The following is a 20056-nucleotide window of genomic DNA, read 5'->3' on the forward strand; positions in this document are numbered from 1 at the left end:
GGGCGGAGCCGCGAGGGGTGAGGGGCGACGTGGGCGCGGGCAGGGCCCGGGGCAGGGGGCGGAGCCGTGCGGGCCAGGGGCGGGCCCAGGGGCGGGGCCGCGAGGGGTCGGGGGCGGAGTCGGGACTCGAGGGTGTAGGTGCGGGCTGGGGCCTGATTCCGGGGCGGAGAGGACTTGATGGGGTTTCCGGCTTCGAAAGCTGATGTGGCGGGTTGGTGGTGAGCAGGGCTCGGGATCCACGGTGACGACGACAAGACAGGCGCCGCTCCTCATCCAGCGGGCTGCCCTGCGCTGGGCTCTGCAAGTGCCAACCCTTGACCCCTCTCAGCTGCCCTGCTCACAGAAGAGGGGCCAAGGGAGGCCACACAGCAGAAGGCCAGCGCTGGGAGAGCCCAAGTGCCCAGCCACAGGCCACAGCTGGACTTGAGCTGCGTGGGGAGGGGCAGGGGAGAGGGAGGTGGGAGGAAGGGTGGGGACCTGCTGCGCGTCTGTGCCCCACCTGCTGCCTGGCCAAGGGAGGGCAGGGGGCGCCCCAGACCGACCTGAGTGGCACCAGGCCTGGCTGGCTGGGGAGGAGAAGCCCCTTGTCCTTTTGGCACTACAGGGCTGAGGAGCCCCGGAGCCTGTACCGACCTTGCCCAGGAGGGCATCGGGCGGGACAGGCTGCAGCGCTTGGCCTCCCCTCTGCTCCCCTCTGCAGGAGCACAGCCCACTGACAAGCAGCCAGGCTGCGGCGTGGCTGTGGAGACTGGCTCAGAGCTCACTGGTGGGTCCCCAGCTGTGGGCAGGCCCCTCCTAGAGGGAAGGCACGGTGGTTCCCGGAGTCCCTCTTGCTACTGGAGCCCCCATGCCCTTTTGGAGCCAAGCCCCTGCCCCTGTCCCTGATTCGTGGAGACAGAGGCTGCCTGAAGCTTCACTGGGCAGCCCAGGGGGGACCCTTCAGTGGGAGAGTGGGCGGGGAGGGGGGTGGGCAGGTGGAAGACTGAGGCCTTCACAAATTTCTGGTCAACTGCGTTTACCAGTCTGAAACACTCAGCTCCTTCCTGGTCCCAAAGACACCCTGGCCTGTGCGTTTGCACAGACAGACTCAGGGTCCACCGGCACCCAGTCGGCTTTGGTGGAGGCTCCCTTCCCTCACTGGCCGGTCCCACCCGCCTGCTCAGCACCACACCTTCCCGGCAGTTGTCCTGCCGAACCTCATGCCTGAGCAGGGCAAGGCCAGAAGTGATGTGACCAGGTGTGTGTTCTGAGCAGGTGGGACCTGGGGCCACCCGGGTTCAGACTCCGTTTCCAACCCTTGGTGCTGCGGCAGGTCTTCCCTGAGGACTTCAGGTTGGAATCAGATTGCAGAATCGCCAGCAGGTGGCGCGGTCGGCCCATCTGCTCTACCAGGTCAGTGGGTAGAATTTTAGGGGATTAGGGAGTGAGTTTCACCCCAAAGTGTGAATCTGCATCAGAATTCAAGAGGTGGCAGAGTGAGTCTGATCTCCTCTGGCAGAAGGGTAGAGGGCCCTGTGGACCTGCGCCAGGCTTGAGGTGGCCGGCTGGAGTCCAGCCCTGGTGTGGGGCTGCCGTCCTCGGGCTTGGCATACGGTAAGGAGTTGCTCCATTTTTAAACTGAGTGTGCTATTTCCTGCATGCAATGAGGCCAAGCCACTGGCCATGCTGACCAGGAGCACTGCCGGGCTGGTGTCTGACCTCACCAGCTGTGACTTCAGCAGGTCCTTGGTCACCCACAGAGACCTCTCACATACATTCTGCTGTAACCCCCAGACCTCTGTTTTCAGCTCTGTGAAATGGGAATGCTGATAGAATTAGCTGGTGTTTATTTAAGGAGCCTACCATGGCAGCGCATGAGTCACCTGGATCACAGGCCACCCTTGGAGCAGGAGTGTGACTATCAGCACACAGTGTCCCATGTCCCTCCTTGGGATTCCTGCTCTGGCCCCTCACTGAGGCCTGCTGCATACCTCAGCCCCGGGTCCCTGCCTCATCTCCCACCTCCACCCAGCACCACCCAGCAGCCTACTGGGGAAGCCAGCGGTCAGCTGCCAGCTTGTCTGTGTCCCTCTGCTCCACCAGGGAGGCCGGCTTCACCGGGCACAGCCTTCCTGCTTGGGTGGCCGCTGTACCACTAAGCCTGGCACACATCGGTGCTCAGGAAAGCAGTGCCGGGAGGAGAGAAGAAAGAACAACAGTGTGGGTCAGCTTGTTGCCCCTGTTCTCACTAAGGTGGTCTCAGCATGTGACTCCCTCCCCCAATCCCCAGGGCTCAGGGTCCTCCTGTCAGATGCCGGGTGGGGTGCACCCCTGTCCTGGGACTGGGAGTGGGGATTCCCAGGCAGAGATGCCAACCCAGGGGGCAGGAGGTTGGGGGACACGGGAAGCTGGAGAAGGCTGCGTGTGTGTCCAGACGCCACATGCTTTGGTGCTGGGCCCGGGACCCCGATGGGGCAGGTGCCCTGGGGGTGCAGAGCAGAGGTGGGCACTGCTGCCTTTTGTGGGGAGTGGCTTCTGGACAAACCTGGAGAACAGGTTCCTCAACGCTGTGGCTGCCTGGAGGGCTTGGCGGCCCAGGAATGCACCTCACTGTACCGGCTGGCATGGGTGTGCAGCGGCCATGGGGTAGCCATGGGGTGGGCAGGGGCTGGGGGCAGCTGGGGAGAGGAGGGGAGTCCTGGGTGCAGATGGGCAGCACCTCCAGAACGGAGCCAGGGCTGCACACACTGGGACTCCCGCCAGCCCCCTGAGCAGAGGCCTCCTCAGCCAAGGGGTGGTCCCATAGCAGTGCCCAGTGGGGGGGGGGGGCTTGTTAGATGGGGTCAGGACAAGGGGCTGGAGTGCAGAGACTGGGTTTGGGGCTTGGGCTTGTCTGGGAGGTGATGTCCGTGATTCCAGGGCGCAGGTGGGTGGCTGGGGACCAGCGTGTCCTTGTGCTGGTCAGGGATAGGATTTTCCTGGCAGACCTGTGCGTCTGGCAGGAGCAGAGCCAGCCTGGCGCTCTGGGGGCTTGGGGCCATGGTCAGGGTTTCACAGGAGCCACAGCAGGAATCCAAACTTGGGGGCTGAGGAAGGGGTTACCATCATGTGGCAGAGCTAAGAGATCAAAGCTCAAAGAGGCTGTTCTTTGGTTAAAGCAGGCACCAGGTGAACCCCAGGTCTGTCTGGTCCCACATTTGTACCCTAATGGTTTTTCCTGTTGCTGGGCGGGGGTGGGGTCTCCGTGTAGATGTGGCCATCATCCTGGGCTGAGCTGGTTGGTATGACACTAAGGGCCCAAGGAAGAGACAATTCAGGAGGGCTTCCTGGACGAAGAGGCTTTGCACTGGCAGAAAGAGATGGAGGGCTCTATCCGGACAAGGGGGGGTCATCCTCTCGGCCTCTTGTGGTGCTGGAGGGAGAAAGAAAGGGAGGCAGGGGGAAGGCCAGGCCCCTGCAGGGTGGGGTGCCCAGAAGAGTGAAGACCCATGGACCAGGGAGAGCCCGAGAGGGAAGCCTCAGCCAGCCCACGGGCCGGGCAGGGTGTTGAGAGCGGCACCGGTCACCCGTGCACTCCTCTCACTCCGGCCAGGGGAGTGGCCTCCATCCCGGGGTGCTGGGAGGTCAGGCCCTGTCCTGGGGCCATGTCCTAGGTGGGGCTGTGGGCAGGTGGCCACTTTTGAGGGACTGAGTGCTGGAGGCTCTTTGGAGACTCTCCTGGGGTGCCACTGTCCTCCTAGCAGCCTCTTTGTTGTGGCGAGCGGGGGATGGGGCTGCCGCGTCTGCACAGTGATGCGACCCTGGACAGGTCTCCACCTCTCCTGGGCCTTGGTTTCCTCTTCTGTGGTGAAAGGCTGTAGAGACACTCACCTCTCAGGGCTCTGAGAGCCACAGGACACGTGCACAGTGCTGGCAGGCATGGACTCTGGGCGGCTGAGTGGGCTCGGGGTCCTGGGAAGTGTGGACAGCAGGTGGTAAAAGCCTCCGCTGGCAGAGCAGGGGTTTGTTGGTGCCTGTGCCGGGGAGGTCAGTCTGGGGGGCACTGCTGACCTGTCCCTGCTCTGTTTGCAGAGCAGGTGCTGGCCTGCGGTAGGGGGAGGGACTGCGTGGGCGGGTGCCGCCGGTAGGACAGGTGCTCCTGGGGACCCACCCTGCCCCTGTCTCCTCCAGGTCAGGGCTCTGGGAGCACCACGATTGGCTGCGGTGCTGCGTCTGTTGCTTTCTGAGCGTGGGATCTGGAGATCTGTTCCAACCTACTGACGTCGGCAGCTGCCAAGGGCAATAGCTCCTCCCTCTCCTCCGCCCCGCTCGGGGTGCGCTCCGGTGAGCCAGAAAGAGGCGGAGGGGTTATTGTAGCTTCAGGGTTGAAGAACTGAGGCTATTGAAGGCCCATGACCTACCCGGTCTTAGATGTGAGAGTCTGGAAGTGACAAGGCCTGTGAGGTCTCCTGCGTGTGGGACAGGTGCTCCTGCCAGCGGCCTGAGTGTGCCCTGGGGCTCTCCTGTGCGAAGAGAGGCCAGTGGGCAGGGGCTGAGGTCTCCAGCCAAAGGCTCTGGGTATTCCCGCCCCTCTGCACACTCATTGTTGGGGCCCGTTTATTGGCTATAAACCGACAAACAGGTGTGACCTACCAACACGTGTCACCAAAGGCCAGGGCCGAGTGGGGACCTGACGAGGGGCATGCCCCCGCTGGATTTGGCGGTTCTGGGCGTGTGGCGGGGCTGAGCACGCTTACAGGTCAGCCCCTGGTCCCTGCCTCACCACCCCTGCAGCACCGAACCGTCTTATCTTGGCTCCAGAGCCTTCAGAGGCCCCAGTCCCTGGAGGAGAGGGTTGTAGGTCTGACCTTGGCACTGGAGGCCCCATGGATTTTACGGGCACCTTGAAAGTGGGGTTGCAGGAACACGGGTGCCCTGTTAGGTGAACGCTGCCCCTGCCCAGAGGGTACCTCCAGGTACCATCTCGTCCAGGACTGTCCCTCCAGTCTCCCTGCTCCACGTGCCTACACAGGCGTGATCCCCCTTCACAGTCCTTTATGATCGGGGGAAGTGGTCTGCTGCCTGCTTCCTTAAAACGTGAGCCGGGTAAGTGTGGCACTTCTGATGGATCACTGCACTGTCCCTGGTTCTAGGAGGGGCTTCAGAAGTTTTCCTGAACAAAGAAAGGAACAAATGACCTCTCGTTTTGGGGCCGAGGGCAGGAAGGGGTGCCCCCAAACAGCCGCTCCTGGCCTGGGGGCTGGCAGGGTCCTTGCAACCTTGCCCCGGCCCCTCCTTCCCCCTTGCTCTGTGGCCCCAGCAGACGGCCTGGGGTGCCGTCGGGTGAGGGGAGCCTGGCAGGCAGGACTTTAGGAGGTGTCCCCTCACGCAGTCTCCACTGGAGACAGTGGCCCAGGTGTCCTCTTGTGCCTGTGGGATAGCTCAGCTGTGTCCCCAGGCCATCCACAGGGGTGGGGGCAGTGGGCATGTGCGCAGCTCCTCCAGCCTTGCTTGGCCCTGGGCACCTGCCTGGGATCACCAGGGCGGGGGGGGGGGGGTAGCTCATCCAGGGGCTCAGGCAGTTGGAAGAGGCATTTGGGGAGACCAGGCCAGTGGGCTCGCCTTTTGTCCTTAGTCTCCGAGGCCTTGGATTCTGGGAGCAGGCTGGAGGTGGAGGACAGGTCTGTGGACTATGGGCGAAGGTGGGCCTGGGTGCAAGCTTCCGGCCCTGTCCCCTGGGTTGTCCTAGAACCCTGTGGGCAGGGCCGGAAGCCTTGGGCAAGTCCCCAGCGCCTCGATAACATGGGCACCAGAGGGGAGCACAGAGCACGGGATGCGGCAAGGGATGGCCAAGGTGGCTCCCAGCCTCTAGTGGGGCATTTCCCCGCCTGGAGCCTGTTTCCCCCCACCCCTGCCCCTGGTGCAAAATGGGGTGAGTAATGTCCCACTGCCTTTTTTTTAAATCGCAGCCACTCCCGTGCCCATGACCTGTCCCAGCCACCCCCTCTCCTGGGCTGAAAGCCCCCTGACCCCTGTTATTCCCAACTCAGCCTTACCCGGGCCGCCATGCATCATGGTCCCCAGCACCCCTGAACCCCCACGTCCAGTTAGAGGACACCCCCACCCTGGGCCCGACACCCCTCACCATGCTGGCATCCTTGCTGTCCAAGGCCCCCCCAGTGTCTGCTCCCCATCCCTCAGTGGTGGCTCCAAGGACAGTCCTCTCTCCCTGCCCCCGGCCGTGCACCCACCTGCGAGCATAACACTTCTCAAGAGGATACGCTTCCTACCCCGCTTCCTCTCCTTTCCACCCCCACCGCACCAGGCCCAGGCCTCCCAGGCCTGTGGGCCTCCGTGGCCCTCCTCCCTCGTGGGACCCGAGGGACCCCCTCTGTCTCCCTGTCAGTCTGCTCTGGCTGCCTGCTTCCACGCGCCTGCCCAGCCGGCCACCCCAGGTCGCGTGGGTCCTGGGTGTGCCGTTGGTGGGCCTGCAGTCACGGACGCTCACGGTGAAGCTGCCAGCAGAGGGAGAGGAGACTTCTGATCTGTGCCCCTCCCCCTAGCAGCCGGGCGTGGGAGGCCACGGCCTGCCCCACGGGGGTGTGAGGACAGTGAGGAGGAGCAGGGACAGCTGCCCCCAGCGGTGGCGGGCCCTCCGCCGAGAGATGAGCTCCTTCAGCTGCGCAGGCTAATCCTTGGAGGACGCCAGGGGCTTCAGGCCCAGTTCAGTCGCGCTGGGACCTGGGGCTCCGCACCAGCCCCAGGCCGTGGATCAGAGGGCCCTTCCTGCCGCACAGCCTTTGCACACACTGTCGCTTCTGCCTCAAGTGTCCCCCTCTGCAGAGGGTCCTGCTCACGGCCGAAGCCGGGGCATGGCCGGCCCCTGGGCCCCTCTGAGCCCCTTTGCACCCTCCTCCGCTCTGCAGCTTTGCGGCCGCTTGGCTGGTGGGTACGGTGCTGTCTCAGGGTCTCTGGCCATGGGTCAGGAGCTCAGTGAGTGCCGGGCTAAGGACGCAGGGGTGCGGGGACATGCCCTGGGCCGCCTCCTCCCTCCTCCTGCCCCAAGCCTTGACTTACCTCTCGCTGTCAGCAGACTCCAGCCTCCACCCCAAAGACCAGCATCTCTTTTGCGCTGCGGGGAGCTGTCGGATGGAGGCATTCGAGGCAGGGTCTCTGCTGTCCCTCACGGGCCCTAGGCTGTAGGATTCCATTTTAACCACCCCCTCCCATGCTATGGGGTGGAGAACCCCCTTACATCCCCCCCTGGAGCTGCCTGTCGGGCCCCGAGTGGCACTTTCAAGTGGAGAAGATGGGGTTCAGGCAGGGGCAGGGAGCCTCCGGTCTGTTGGTGGGTGTGGGGGCTTCCCAGGCCTATCTCCGTTTGTGGGGTGGAAACCCAGTTCTTTGTGCCCTGCCCCCATGGGGTGTCCTCCTGGTAAAAGCACGGGAAGGCGTCCTCAGGCGCGGGGGTCCCAGGGCGTGAAGACTGGGAGTGGCCTGTGCCTGCCTTCCAGGCTGGGCTTCTCTGGACCCCCAGCTCGTGGACACCACATCTGCTGTCTCCTGCAGGGGAGAGGGTACTCAGCACCCACTTTACGGATGAGGAAACCAAGGCTCAGAGAGAAGCTTCCGGGCTGTGGTTTCGAACCGCGTTCTGACCGTGAGACCCCCACTTCCTCAGGAGTCCTCAAGCGCAGAGAGCCGCAGGGACCACTCCTCGCGACAAATGGATCGCCATTTGCCCGTCTGGTCCGGCCGAGATGCGCCCTGGAGGGTGTTCGCGGTGCATCTTTTGTCTTTGGTATTTCTCAGCATGGATAGTGTTGTTTTGCCGCAATTTTAAAAAATCAGGAAACGGACCCATTTCCAATCTGAGCAATTTCTTGGGGACCCCGGAGTGTTTTGTGCAGCGGTGACTGAGCCGTGCGCGTGGGCTCGCGAGCCGGCTGGGAGGTCTCCAGGAATTCCGAGAGCTGGTTGTGACACACGGCCGTTATTAAAATCAAATTAAACTAATTAAATTATGTAAAACATATAAATTATAAAAAAAGCAAGGTAATGAACAGTCACACTTGTCGCCTCTTGATCAGTCACCATGCTGTTATCTGCATCCTTATCTTGACACCGCGGAGCCTGTGCCATCTGCCCCACGGAAGTCCCGGGGGGATGGGGTGTGACCGCGTTTCCTCCCAGCTGGAAATTGGCTGCCACGGGCGTATTTCCATGGAAATTGGCAAACAGCACCCATCAAGGCTTTTACCCCCAGGGAGCAGGTTGATAAATCTTGACCAGGACGTTCCTGGTTATTAGCATTAGCTGATACTTACTACGTTAGACATGAAAACTAATCACTTAAAACACTCTTGTTGATGCAGTCTCACTAAATAAAAACCAACGGATTACGTGTGAATATAAAGAATATTCCTCATTTTTTGTCGGGGTGGCGTTGAGGTGTGGTGTTCTGTTAGTTTCAGGTGCACTCGCCGTCCTGCGCGTCACGCCGCCCCCAGCACGATGACGTAATTGCGTCTTGCTGACTGTATTCCCCACGCTGTCCTTTCCATCCCGGGACTTATCTCTCCATCCCCCCACCTGCCTCCCCTCAGGAGACCCCCAGCGCGTTCTCTGTATCCGAGAGTCTGTGTCTTAGCTCCTTTGCTCTGTTTTAGGTCCCACAGGTGTATGAGATCATGCGGTGTTTGTCTTTCTCTGACGGACTGATTTCACTCAGCATAATAGCCTCTAGTTCCGTCCACGTCGTTGCAGATGGCAAACTTGCTCTTTTTGACGGCCGAGTAATATTCCACGGTGCGTAGACCGCGTCTTCATCTATCGACGGGCTCCTGAGCTGCTTCCGTGTCTTGGCTTCCGTAAATAATGCTGTGGTAAACATCGGGGTGCTTACATCTTGTCGGTTAGTGTTTTTGTATCTTTGGGTAAACACCGAGCAGTGGAATTACTGGCTCATATGGTAGCTCTGTTTATAATTTTTGAGGGACTACCGTACTATTTTCCATAGTGGCCGCACCAACTTACATGAATATAAATAACATTTGATGAGAAATAATCTTTTGCCCCCCAAACCAAATCCAGTGAGGGGGGTGGTGGTGCTGTGCGTTGTTGCAGGTCTCCGTGGCGCGGGGCCAGAGGAGGGGGCCGGGCTCTGGATCTGCTGCTGCACCGTGGCCACCGCACGCACTGTCGGGGGTGGGGGGGACGCTCGCGAAGGAGCCCCCCCGCTGCGCACAGCAGCACGCGGTTGTCAAGGCTGCCACAGCCAAGCCCGGAGGGAGTGGGGGGCAGAGTGGAGCCCGGCGGCCGCGTGCGGTTCTGCTCGCCCGGCCCCGGCAGCCTGTGTTCCCTGTAGTGCGTCTCTCCCCGAGCACGGGTAGGGCTGGAGACCACCGGCTGGCCGGTTGGGGGCGTGGAGGTCCCCAACGTTGACACGTTGGATTCTCTGTCACGAGCGTCGCCACGCTGTCGTGAGGAAAAGCCTTCCAACACTTGGGAGCCATCAGACTCGCAGTGGTGGCTCCGTGTTCTCCAAAATGCTCATTTTTACTCCAGCTTGAATGTTGTCATTGGCAGGAGATCCCACCACTCTGCTTTTTAGGCGGCGGGCTTGCTTTATCCGGTTTTGAGAGAACGGCTGCCAGATGTTACGGGCACCCGAGCCACGCAGCGCAAGCTGGAGTTGTTCTTTCCAGCAAACGCCGCTGCGCGCCCCAGCTGGCCACCGCCCCCGGAGCGCCTCCTCCTGGAGCACCCCGTGGCCACCGCAGCAGAGGTGGCGGAAGGAACGACCCAGCGCCGCTTGCAGTTGTGCCTGATCCGTGTGGAGCATGGTCCACGGTTGTGCTAACGTGGGAACAGGGAAGAAGACGATTATCATGCAAACACAGCAGACCACGGGCCCCATTCTGGAGGTTCTGGGGTCCCCGGGGGTCCCCGTGGGCTGCACTTCGGGAAGCAGGGCCCCACTCCGGTCTCTTGTTCCTGCAGTTCTCATGCAGTGTCTCGTTCTTCTTGTGCGTCCCCCCTCTGGACGGGGCTGCTGCGAACCTCTTCCCCCCGCCCTTGGGGGCCTGGGGGGTGTTCTCTCTGGAGCAGAGCGCTGCGTCCCCAGCCGTACAGATGTGTCCTGCCTGGCCCCCCCACCCCTGGGGGTCGTTCCCAGCCAGCAGATGCCAGTGGAGAGGCAGCCCTGCTGCCGGGTGCTGACACCGGTGGGGGTGGGCAGAGGGGTGAGGCGGGAGGACAAGACTGGGGGCAGGCTGGGGCTTGTGGTGGGCCCCTCGGCACTCCTGGAGGGAGCCAGCCGCTCTGCAGAACACAGCAAGGGGGCGCCCATCGGAGCCAGCAGGGGGAGGAAGCCCGTGGGAGGACGCGCCAGCCCTCCCTATGGGCAAGGGCAGCGAGGGTGGGCGGGGCACCACGGACTGACACGGACTGATGACGACCACATTGTCCTCTGGGGGCTTGGTGGGGGGGCATTCTGTGGGGGCGGGCCTGCCCGTCCGGGTGTGCGCATCACTCCCTTGGCACTCAGGCTCAGGCTGGGCCACCCTCCCGCCTGTCTGGGCCTGGGCTGTATGTCCTGATTAAACAGGCTGGCACTGGGGGGCAGGGGTCAAGGGGGCCTCTCCACCCTGTCCCCAACACCTGGCCCGGCCTGGCACTGAACAGTGTCATCCACGAGTGCTCGCCTGCAGGCGTGGCCAGTTCCCAGGACTCGACGTTGGCATCTGGGTGGGGTCTGAGCAGAGGCTGAACACCTGAGACAGGAGGTGGCCGTCCTCACCTGGGGCCCTGCAAGGAGAAGCAGGCCCAGCTGCGGACAGCCCCCCGACCCGCAGCCCCCACCCCACAAGGCTGCTGTCTCGGCTGCCCCTAGACTGTTGGGGGCCCAGCATGGCTGGAAGTGAGGGGCACCACGAGGGGCCCTGGCATGGCTCAAGGGGCGGGGGTTGCTGGTGAGGGGCTCAGCTCACACGGCAAGGTGCAGCGGGCTCATGCCAACGGCTGACCTCATGGTCCTTCACGGCCGTGCCTCGGCTTGCGGTGCGGCGCTGTTGCCTAATTAGCTTCTACCGTGCCAGGCCCGCCGAGCCCCACGCCCGGCCCGCGCTTACAGACGTGTCCAGGCACGGATCCTGGGCTCCCATTGCAGCAGGAAGCCGCAGTGCCTGCTCGGGAACCCGGCAGTCGCCGGCTGGGACCGTGGCAGGAGCTGGCCTCGTGGGCTGCGCGGCCGAGGGGCTGCAGCGATCCGGCTGCCTCGGGGGAACTTGGGCCGGGAGACCCCACACCTGCCGGTGAGCCTGGAGCCGGGGCGTCAGGAGGGGTGACCGGGAGCAGAGGGTGGGTCTGTGAAGGGCTGTAGCGGGCACAGCCTGGTTGGGGGCTGGAGGGGACCCATGAGTCCTGGGTGCCCTGGCCTTTGGCCGCCTGGTGCTCTCCCCATGCTCTTCGGAGGCATAGGACTCCAGAGAGACCTGGCCGGCGAGCTCCTAGGTCTGCCGCTGCTCTCGGAGGGGGTAGGCCAGGTGGAGGCCTGGGGGCTGGAGTATGCCAGGATGACGGAGGGACAGACTCCTGGGGGATTGCAGGGAGCCCCAGAGGCCTGGGCTTCAAGAGAGTCATGCACTAAGGCTGACCCGTGGGGACCTGGGGAGGGGGGTGCCTCGGGGAGTCTGGGCCTGCCCACCTTCAGTCATTCTTCCTACTTGGGCAGAGCATGGCTCTGGGTGTCTGGAGGGCCCAGGTCTCCCGATGTCCACCCAGGGCTAGGCCCGGAAGCTCTGTCCTGGGCCCAGTGGCCTCCCACCTCGGCCTCGGCGGCCTCTCTCTGGCCCCCAGGGAGGAGGAAGTCCCTGGAAGGAGCCAGCCAGGGGTGTGAGGAGGAGCTGGATGGATGGGGGGGTGGGTTCCAAGCAGGAGAAGAGCCTGAGCAGAGGCTGGTGGGGCTGAGACTCGGGGGAGCTCAAGGAGGTGGGCAGAGCCTGGGACCCTGTCAGGGTTTTGGAGAACAAAGTGGCTCAATCCTCAGGACAGATTGTCAGGTGGCCGACAGGGCCCGAACCCCAGGGCTGGGGGTGACGGTGCCGTGGGAGCCGGGGCTGTGGCAAGGGCAGGGGGCAGCGTCCTCGGGCTGCTCCTGTGCCCCGGGGCCCCCACCGTGGCCCGCAGCAGGCGAGCACCTCCTTCCCAGCCGAAGGTGCTGGCGGATTTCTGCGAAATGATGCCTGTTTTGCGTTTGAACTTCACGGAGCTGTGGAAAAGTCCCAGCACCGACCAACGGTCATACTTTGGTGCTGGAGCCGTTGCTATGGTGCCCGGCCCTCACCTGGGTGGGCTGTTGATCTCTAGGGATGGTGAGCCGGGCTGCCCTACAGCAGCGCCCCCACCATCCCACCCCCGTGTTGGCCTGGATGGCCGGCCAGTTCTCACCCGCCCGCTGCCCTGCCCTCTCTCTAGGTGTGTGATGACACATAGGCCCAGCCTCTACTCCAGAGGGGGACGCCAGGGGCCCCGGGAACAGAGGGACCTTGGAGCACCTTCTTCCTGCCTCCCGCGGGTCGCGGGCCCCAGCTGGTGACGCAGACCAGCCCCGCCTCTCGCCTGCTGCCCCCACCGCCGAGAGCCCTCCACCCCTCCGTGATGGCTCCCCCGCCAGAGGACCCAGGGCCCCATCTGGAGAGTGGACAGTCTTTCCTGAACATCAATATTCTGCCTGTGGGTGAGTGAGGCCTCTGGTCAGACACGGATGTGGCTCTGAGTCCAGCTGTCCCACTGGGAGAAAGAGCTTCCCCGGAACAGGTGGGCTGCTGTGGGCAGAGGGCCCAGCACGCGATGCCAAGAGCACTGGTGTGCCCCTGTTCCCAGTGCACGAGGATGACATGTCTTTGCTGGTCTTTTTCCAAGATGGGCTGGGGTAGCCCCACCCACGTTCCCTGGCTTCCCCCTAGCTGAACAGGAACTGTGGCAGCTCAAGTGTGTCCAAGGGGCCTCTCTGTGGCTTCCGGCCAAGGCGATGCAGGCTTCCTCCAGGGCTGGGGCTGGGGTGGGAGACAGGGACTGGAGCAAGGTCACTTGGCCAGTCCCTGCAGCCTGGGTGTGGCCTCCCCTCAAGGGCCAGGGCAAGGGGTGGCATAGGGAACAGACTTTCCTTTTAGGAAGACAGCTTCAGGGCTGCCGGCTCTCCCGCCAGCTCTGTCCATCGCAGTCAGACCCCTGGGATCCTGCGCCAGCTCGGGGGTTCTCAGCACAGCTGGGCTCTGCGTCCGGGGGGGCTCTTGGCGTCGCTGGGCCTGTCCTCTCTGTGCTTTCCTGTGACATCTGTGGTCTCGGGAATAGGCTAATGCTGGTTTGGAGCCTGCTATCTCCTCTCCCAACTTCAGAAGCATGGGACCGTCACGTGCACGCCGTGAAGTGCTCACATCTTAGGTGTGTGGGTGGATAAGGTCCCGCCACGGGAAGCAGCCAGGGAACCACTGCCTTATATTTGTTCTCAGCACTTCGGCTCCCAACATTGGGAATCACACAGGTGCATAGGTGTGCAGGCGAGCCTGGCCAGGTGTGAGAGCCCTGCCCGAGGGCAGGGTGGGTGTCCGCCCTCCCCAGCAGCACAGGCTCGCCTGTAGACACGGGCTCCAGTGTCTCTCCTGCTGTGTAATTTGCTCCAGGCCCTGCCAGAGACGATCTGCCCACATGGAAGAATTACACACCACTTGGGTGTGAGCCTGCAGGCTGGGCCCAGGCTCTCGGAGAAGCGAGGGGCTATCCCCTGGGGTCCCAGGGCAGTTGGCTGCCACGTCCTGAGCATCCGGCATGGTGGGCGGAGTCCCCACTCCGGGCTCAGGCCCCTCCGGCCAGGGTGGAGCTGCTACCTCAGGACTGGGGTCCTGCCAGCCCCCGGCTCGGGATTTGGGGTTCGGGAGTGCGAGCTTGGGGCGACTGGAGCCGGGGGGCCTGCAGCACCCACCTTGTGTGCCAGAGCCCCTGAGTGTCGCTGGCTCTCCTGCTCTTGGCTCTGAGCAGCAGCGGGTCGGCCTCTCCCACCGGTGCGGCCCACGGCTCCTTCTGGCTCCTCGTGGGCAGATGTGGCCGCTGGTGGGACCCTGACTCGGCAGTCCCGGGAGGTGGGGGAAGAGAGCCAAGCGGGAGGCCGTTGGGGTGAGGCCCAGCCGGCAGGGCTCTGCAGGCCTGAGACAGGCCTGCATCTCAGGGAGGCGGTGCGTACACGTGGGTACACGTGGGTGTGTTTGCACATGAGGACCTGCTCTCCCGAGGCTCTCTGCTGCTTGCTCAGGGGTTGCCCCTCAGGGTAGCGGTGGTGGAAGTGCGCATGGGCGCGCGTGCGTGGCATGAGTTGGCACGCAGCCCATGAGGGTCTGTGCACGTGTGTGTGTGGAGTGGGCTGCGTGTGTGCTCTGTGCGCCCCTGTGCCCCAAGGGGCCGGACCCGTCTTGTTCTCCCACATTCCCCAGACATGCCCCAGCAGGTCTCCTCCGCTGAGGGGACACGTCCTCTCAGAGGCCCACAGCCCCCTGCCCAGGCTCCGGGGCTGTTGCTCGGCTCAGTGTGGGATGGACACCCAGAGGGGGTGGCTGGAGCAGAGGCCGCAGAGCCCAGGCAGGAGGGGGGAAGCAGTGGGAGCCAGGGGCCACAGGGAGGAACGGGCTCCACCCTCGGACTGCTGTCCCCTCCCGTGCTCCCTGTCCCTTGCCTGTCCCCACCTCAAGCTTTCTGTCCCCCACTGGTGCTCCCTGCGCTCTGTGTCCCCCTCCACGCGTGGCTTGCGGGTGCCGATGCAGATGAGACAGGCCCTGTGCTTGGTTCTGGGCCAAGGGCTGGGGTAGGGGTGCTCAGTCCAGCCCTGGAAGTCCTTCTGGAAGGCTCCCTGGGGCAGCGCCACTGAGCAAAGGGAGGTTTTCCAGCAAGAAGGCAGGAGAGGCCTGGGGCCCTGGAGATAGTCTCCAAGTCTGTGGTGCGGGCCATCATGTCCTGGAGGCTGTTTGGGGACAGTCAGTGGCTACGGGTTCTGCCTCCCTGGCAGCTGGGAGGCTCCTTCTGGCTTTGGACTGACGGAAGTCTGGGTCCCATGACCACAGCCCCTGCCTGGCTGATGCCAGCTCTGTCCCAGAGTGAGGGTCAGAGCAGTGCCCAGAAGGTGTGTGTCTGGGGTCTGCTCTGGGGCCCTGGCCTCTTGGGCTTTGGGACCTGGGTCAGTGGCCTGTGTGGAGGCAGCACCATAACCCGGCTCGGTGCCACCCCCAGCCACCGTGTCCGCGATGGGGTGCAAACTCCTGGTGAGGAAGTGAGTGTGGCCTCAGCCCCTCAGCCCACTCGTGGCGGGAGGAGAGCACCTTGCTTCCTGCTGGAGCTGGGTGCGTGGACCAGGGCTGGGACAGTGTCCAGAAAGCGGCCGCCCCCATGGCAGATTGCTGACCCTAGTCCTCTGTCCGTGGTCACATGTTGCAGTTGGAGCGACTGGGTCCTGTTCCGCAGGTGAAGGGTTGGGGAGACGGCTGTGAGCTGCTCTCTGGTGTTCTGAAGATGAGGGTGATGAGGGCTGGGGGTGCCAGGCACAGGCTCTGGGAGGCCTGCGGTGACAGGGCCCTTCTGGGGGACAGTGCAGACCTGAGCTCCCTAGTCTGGGTTCCTCCCTGGTTCCGACGGCACACGCACCAGGCTGTGCAGACGGCCACCTCTCGATGCCTCTGGGGTCATGATGCCGGGCAGGCAGGGTTAGAGCCGCCTGTGGGATTGGGCTGGACAGACACAAAGGGCAAGCCCGGCAGGGCCGCGGGCGGGGGGGGGGGGGTAAGTGGAGGGGGGTGCTGCGCTCCTCTGGCCACCTGGTCACAGACCGGCACTCCCTCCGGGGCTTTGGAGGCTGGGGTCTGTCCTCCTGGAGGTGAGGGGCCTGGAGCACCAGGTTCGTCCATGGCCCCCAGATGGCGTGCGTGCAAAGGAGACTGGCCAAGGGCTGCTCTGAAGGAGCTGGAGGGGGGGCACCCCGGGGAACACCTGCCTTCTTGGGAGTCGCCCTGGATGCTTCCCTGGGGTGCTGAGCCGGCTGGCTGCCCCTGAGGCTGCGACTCCTACAGCCAGGTGGGGAGGGGGCCGCTGTGCAGGTCTTTTGTCTTTGGGGGGGGGGTGGTCCAAGCGGTGGCTTCCTTTTTCCCCATGGTGCACAGAGGGGGGTGCGGCGGGAGAACCAGGAGGATCTGCCCCAGGTAGCGGGCTGCGCAGGCCCCTGTCTCCGAGGATGGGCCATCTGGAGCGGCCGGAGCTTTGTGGGCAGAACAGAGGGCGAGCAGCCCCAGGGCTCACAGGCGGGGAGGCTGGTTTGAGCTGCCCCACTCCACGGCCCCACCCGGCATGCTGAACCTTCGAGCTGGGGAGCGTCTTCCTTTCCCTGCGCCCCGTCCAGCCTGAGGCTCGGGCCTGGGCCAGCCTTGTGCTGAGGTGTTGATGCTCAGAGACGTTCAGTCACTCACTCAAGCTCACACAGCAAGGTTTCCAGAGGGGGTCCAGCCTGGGGGGTCAGCAAGAGGGTCAGGACGCTGTAGGGTGAACGCGGTCATAGTGTTGGACCCTACTGGCCAAGGGACCGGAGGTGGCCGGGTGTCTCGGGCTGAGACAGCAGTCCTCCCTGGTCCTCTCTGGGCGTCCCCGGTGCTTGGCTGGGGCAGCTGAGGTGCAGCTGGGCTCAGAGCTGACCAGACCTGCTGCCTTCCCGTCCCCGCGGGTGCCTAGGACGGGGAGGCTGGGTGCGCGTGCAGGCCTGTGTCCCTACTGAGCCTGGGCAGAGAAGCGGTTGCAGCCTCTGAGCCGTGAGGCTGGGGGAGGGGAAGCAAGTGCTGTCCACAAGGCGGGAGCAGGATGTGCGGACCTTCAAAGTGTGTTCAGATCCACTGCCTCCCCCTGGGACCCCCCACCAGCTCTATGTTGGTATCTTGCTTGTATTTCTTTATTTCCTGACTATGAAAGCAAGAAGCAGAATTTGCTCAGAGGCGGTGCTTTGGAAAATACGAGAAAACGTGGAGAAGAGACGGGATCTGCCATCAGCATCATGAGCATCTGCTGGGAGGCTCTGCGCACGTGGGGTCTCTGTGCTCCCGGGCACCGCGCCCCGCCCAGAGGAGTCCTACCTGGGGCTGGGACGCCGCCTACGTTCCCTTCAAACCCGTGACTTTTCTTCTGGAGCCTGATTTTTAACGGCCACCCTACAGTCTGGTGCCAAGTGTCTAGGAAACCTGGAAGCACTCGCTGTCGCAGATAATGTCACCGGGTCCGTGCCCCTGGCTGTTTCCTCGGGGGTGCGTGTCTTCCATCCAGGGGCACCTGACGGGTGCGCAGAACCCTTTGAAGCTCCACGTTCCGCCGGTTCAGCCTCATGCCGAGCACCCAGCCGGGCCGGGGCCAGAGCAGAGGCTGCGGCCTCCCTGCTGCCTTCCCAGAATCCGCCCTGCCTGCAGCCAACCTTACCCCAGGGGTGGGGCATGCACTCACCTTCATGGAGCTCCTCGAGTGGGGAGAGTGGCCACGGCTCCCGGACCGTGCCTTCTCTGTGCTCTTTCCCTCCCCAGCAGGGCCATGCTCCCCCGGCCAGTCTTGTGTCCAGGAAGCGGCCTGGTTCTGGGAGTACCAGGGGTACGCCATGCCCTGTGCCTGAGTCCGCGACAGGGAGCGGGCAGTGCAAGCACCCAGAGCGTGTTTGCATCGGTCTGGGGCCCACTCACTCACGTAGACGCCGTTCTGTCCAGTGGCCAGTTCGAATCTCCAGTCTGGGGAGAGTGTCCAGGGTCTCTCCTCCCCAGCAAGGAGCGACGGGCCAGGCTCCTGGGTTTCCTGGAACGGGGTCCTGGAACCTTGCCGGGTGAGGCCACTCTCCCCTGACGCTTCTTGTCCTCGTGAGGCCAGCCAGACTGGCTGAATGCGGCCGTGAGCTGTTATGTGTGCAGGGTCCACCCGGTGCCCGGAAGCACAGGGAGACCTAAGCCTCCAGGCTGGGGTCCCCCGAAGCCGTGTTCCCCACGGCCCGAAGCTGGCGGCACGGGGAGATCCCTTCTGATGAGTGTGGGGCTAGCAGCTCCCAGCTATCCATGGACGAGAGCCTGACGTGCGCAGAGCTGTGCTGGGTGCTGGGACAGAGACCCGGCTTTGCTGGCAGATGGGAGCCAGATGGACTGAGACCCTCTGGCCCTGTCTGCAGGGAAGTGAGTGGCTCAGGGTGAGGCCAGGAAGGGGAGCTCTGCATCAGGGAGGAGGGAAAGGGTCACTGGTCAGAAGCAGGGGATGGAGCTGGCGGTGGTCCACAGGTTGTCTGGAGGCCGGTGGTCGGGCCAGGCCTGGGGGGTGCTGTGGAGGGCGGCTTGGGTGGTGCTTCCTGCAGGGAGGAAACCTGGTTTTGCGGCATTTCCTCTGTGAGGCCAGGGGAGCCACAGCTGGACGCTCCGGGCCTGGGACTCCTCTGGGCTGGGGACTGGCTCTGCGACGACCCTGGTGGGCCAGAGGGAGCTGAACAGGAGATGGTTTGGGTTTCCCTGAGACCGGAGGGTGGGTACGTGCTTGTAAGGTGGGGATGCTCTCTGCAGGGACTGGGGAAGGGGCAGTGTTGGGAGCGGGCAAGGTGGCTCTGCCCTGCTGATTCCAAGAGGGAGGCTGCGCTTCTGGCCTGGCCCAACCCTGGGGGCTCTGCTCTGCCCAGCACAGGGTGGAATTTACTGCCTGCTGGGCTCAGAGCGGAAAAGGTGAGGGCCCCTCCTCCCTCCATTGCCCTGGTGCCAGAGGAGCAGCCCAGCCCTGTCCCTGTCGCCAGCTGTGGAAGTGGGGGGGGGGGGGCAGGACCCGCCCTGGAGCCCAGAGCCCTGAGGGCGGGGCGGCCCGGTGGTCTGGCAGACAGCCAGCGTTTGACATGCGCTGGCCTAGACGTCTGTGCCCGGAGCAGGCGGGGAGGGAACAGCGAGCCCAGACCTGGCCCGTGGGATGAAAGGGTCTTCCGGGTCTTTCTTTCCATCTTTCTTTCCAGTGGGGAAAGAGTAGATAAGCATCCGCAGGCGGCACTCCACCCAGCTGGGCGGGGTGCTCCTCTCCGAGCCTGGCCGGCCGCCCCACCCACCATGCACCCTGTCTGGCTCGCACTCCTTCCTGAACTCACCTGGGACCTCCTGAGGCCTGCTCAGCCTGCATCTCTCAAGCCTAAAGCATTGACAACTCTGCCCCAGACCTCCCCCTCCCAGCTTTCCTGTGGGAGAAAAGAGTACCCCCTGGTCCTGGAGCCCAGACCCTGCTCCCCACTTTCTCAGTTCCTCTCACTTTCCTCCACCTCTACAGCCATGCCTTGTCAGAACTTCCTCTGTGTCTGGTGTCCAGGCAACCAAACTGCCTGCTTCCTGCACTCCCCCACCTCCCTCTCCCTTCCCTCCTTTCCTCCCACCTCCACCCACCCCCAACCACATATCCCAGCGATCTTCTAGACCTGACCTGTGAACACCTCCTTGCTTTTATCTCTAAGACCCTTAGTGATCTGGCCCTGGCCCTTGCCTCCCTCACCTGCCTCTCCCCCAGCCCCTCTCCCTCTGCTTACCCCACCCCACTGGGTAAAGCTCAGCACCCCCATCTGAGGCCCTTTCCTGCTGTGCCCCTCCAAGAGCCCACCTAATGTCACCTGTTACGGTTTTTGTAAACTACACGGGGAACAGTTTGGATGCGTGTTTTATGCTGGCCGGTAGGCAGAGGCCTCCTCCAGGGCCGGGGTCACACTGAATTCCTAGCCACCCAGGTGCAGGTTGCAGGAAGGAGTGAGCAAGTGAGCCAGAGAGTGCAGGACCGTCAGCCTAGTCCCCAGCCTGGCTGCCGTGTGAGGGCGTCCTTGCTTCAGGGCTGAGGAGGGAGGCCAGGGCCCAGTGTCCCCTGCTCCACAGACCCCCAGGGTGAATGAGGGACCAAGGATCTGTGGGAAAGCCTCTCATTGTGCCCTGGCCACCCTCTGCTTCCTGCCCCCTCCCCCCTCTCCAAGACACACTCCCCTCCCCCGCCTCTCTCCCTCCCCATCGCCAGCATCCTTCCCTTCTCCCCAGAGCTCCCC

The 20056-nt window shown here is 63.7% G+C and overlaps 1 protein-coding gene and 1 long non-coding RNA gene across 2 annotated transcripts in view; both read left to right on the forward strand.

Moving 5' to 3' along the window:
• The first annotated feature begins 163 nt into the window (after positions 1–163).
• LOC113270612 (uncharacterized) lies at positions 164–8368 on the forward strand. The gene is made up of 3 exons (XR_003321895.4): positions 164–1392; positions 4150–4302; positions 7528–8368. It is a non-coding gene; the product is annotated as an uncharacterized LOC113270612 (long non-coding RNA).
• Positions 8369–11109: 2741 nt separating this feature from the next.
• The window catches only part of PLCH2 (phospholipase C eta 2), a 65091-nt gene continuing 56144 nt past the window's right edge, over positions 11110–20056 (forward strand). The window contains exons 1-2 of the mRNA XM_057305297.1: positions 11110–11273; positions 12436–12697. Of these exons, the coding sequence (XP_057161280.1) occupies positions 12619–12697 (79 nt within the window). The 5' untranslated portion in view covers positions 11110–11273; positions 12436–12618. The remainder of the gene's footprint in view (positions 11274–12435; positions 12698–20056) is intronic.

The sequence above is a fragment of the Ursus arctos genome, unplaced genomic scaffold (assembly GCF_023065955.2).
Source record: "Ursus arctos isolate Adak ecotype North America unplaced genomic scaffold, UrsArc2.0 scaffold_32, whole genome shotgun sequence".
Taxonomy (NCBI): domain Eukaryota; kingdom Metazoa; phylum Chordata; class Mammalia; order Carnivora; family Ursidae; genus Ursus; species Ursus arctos.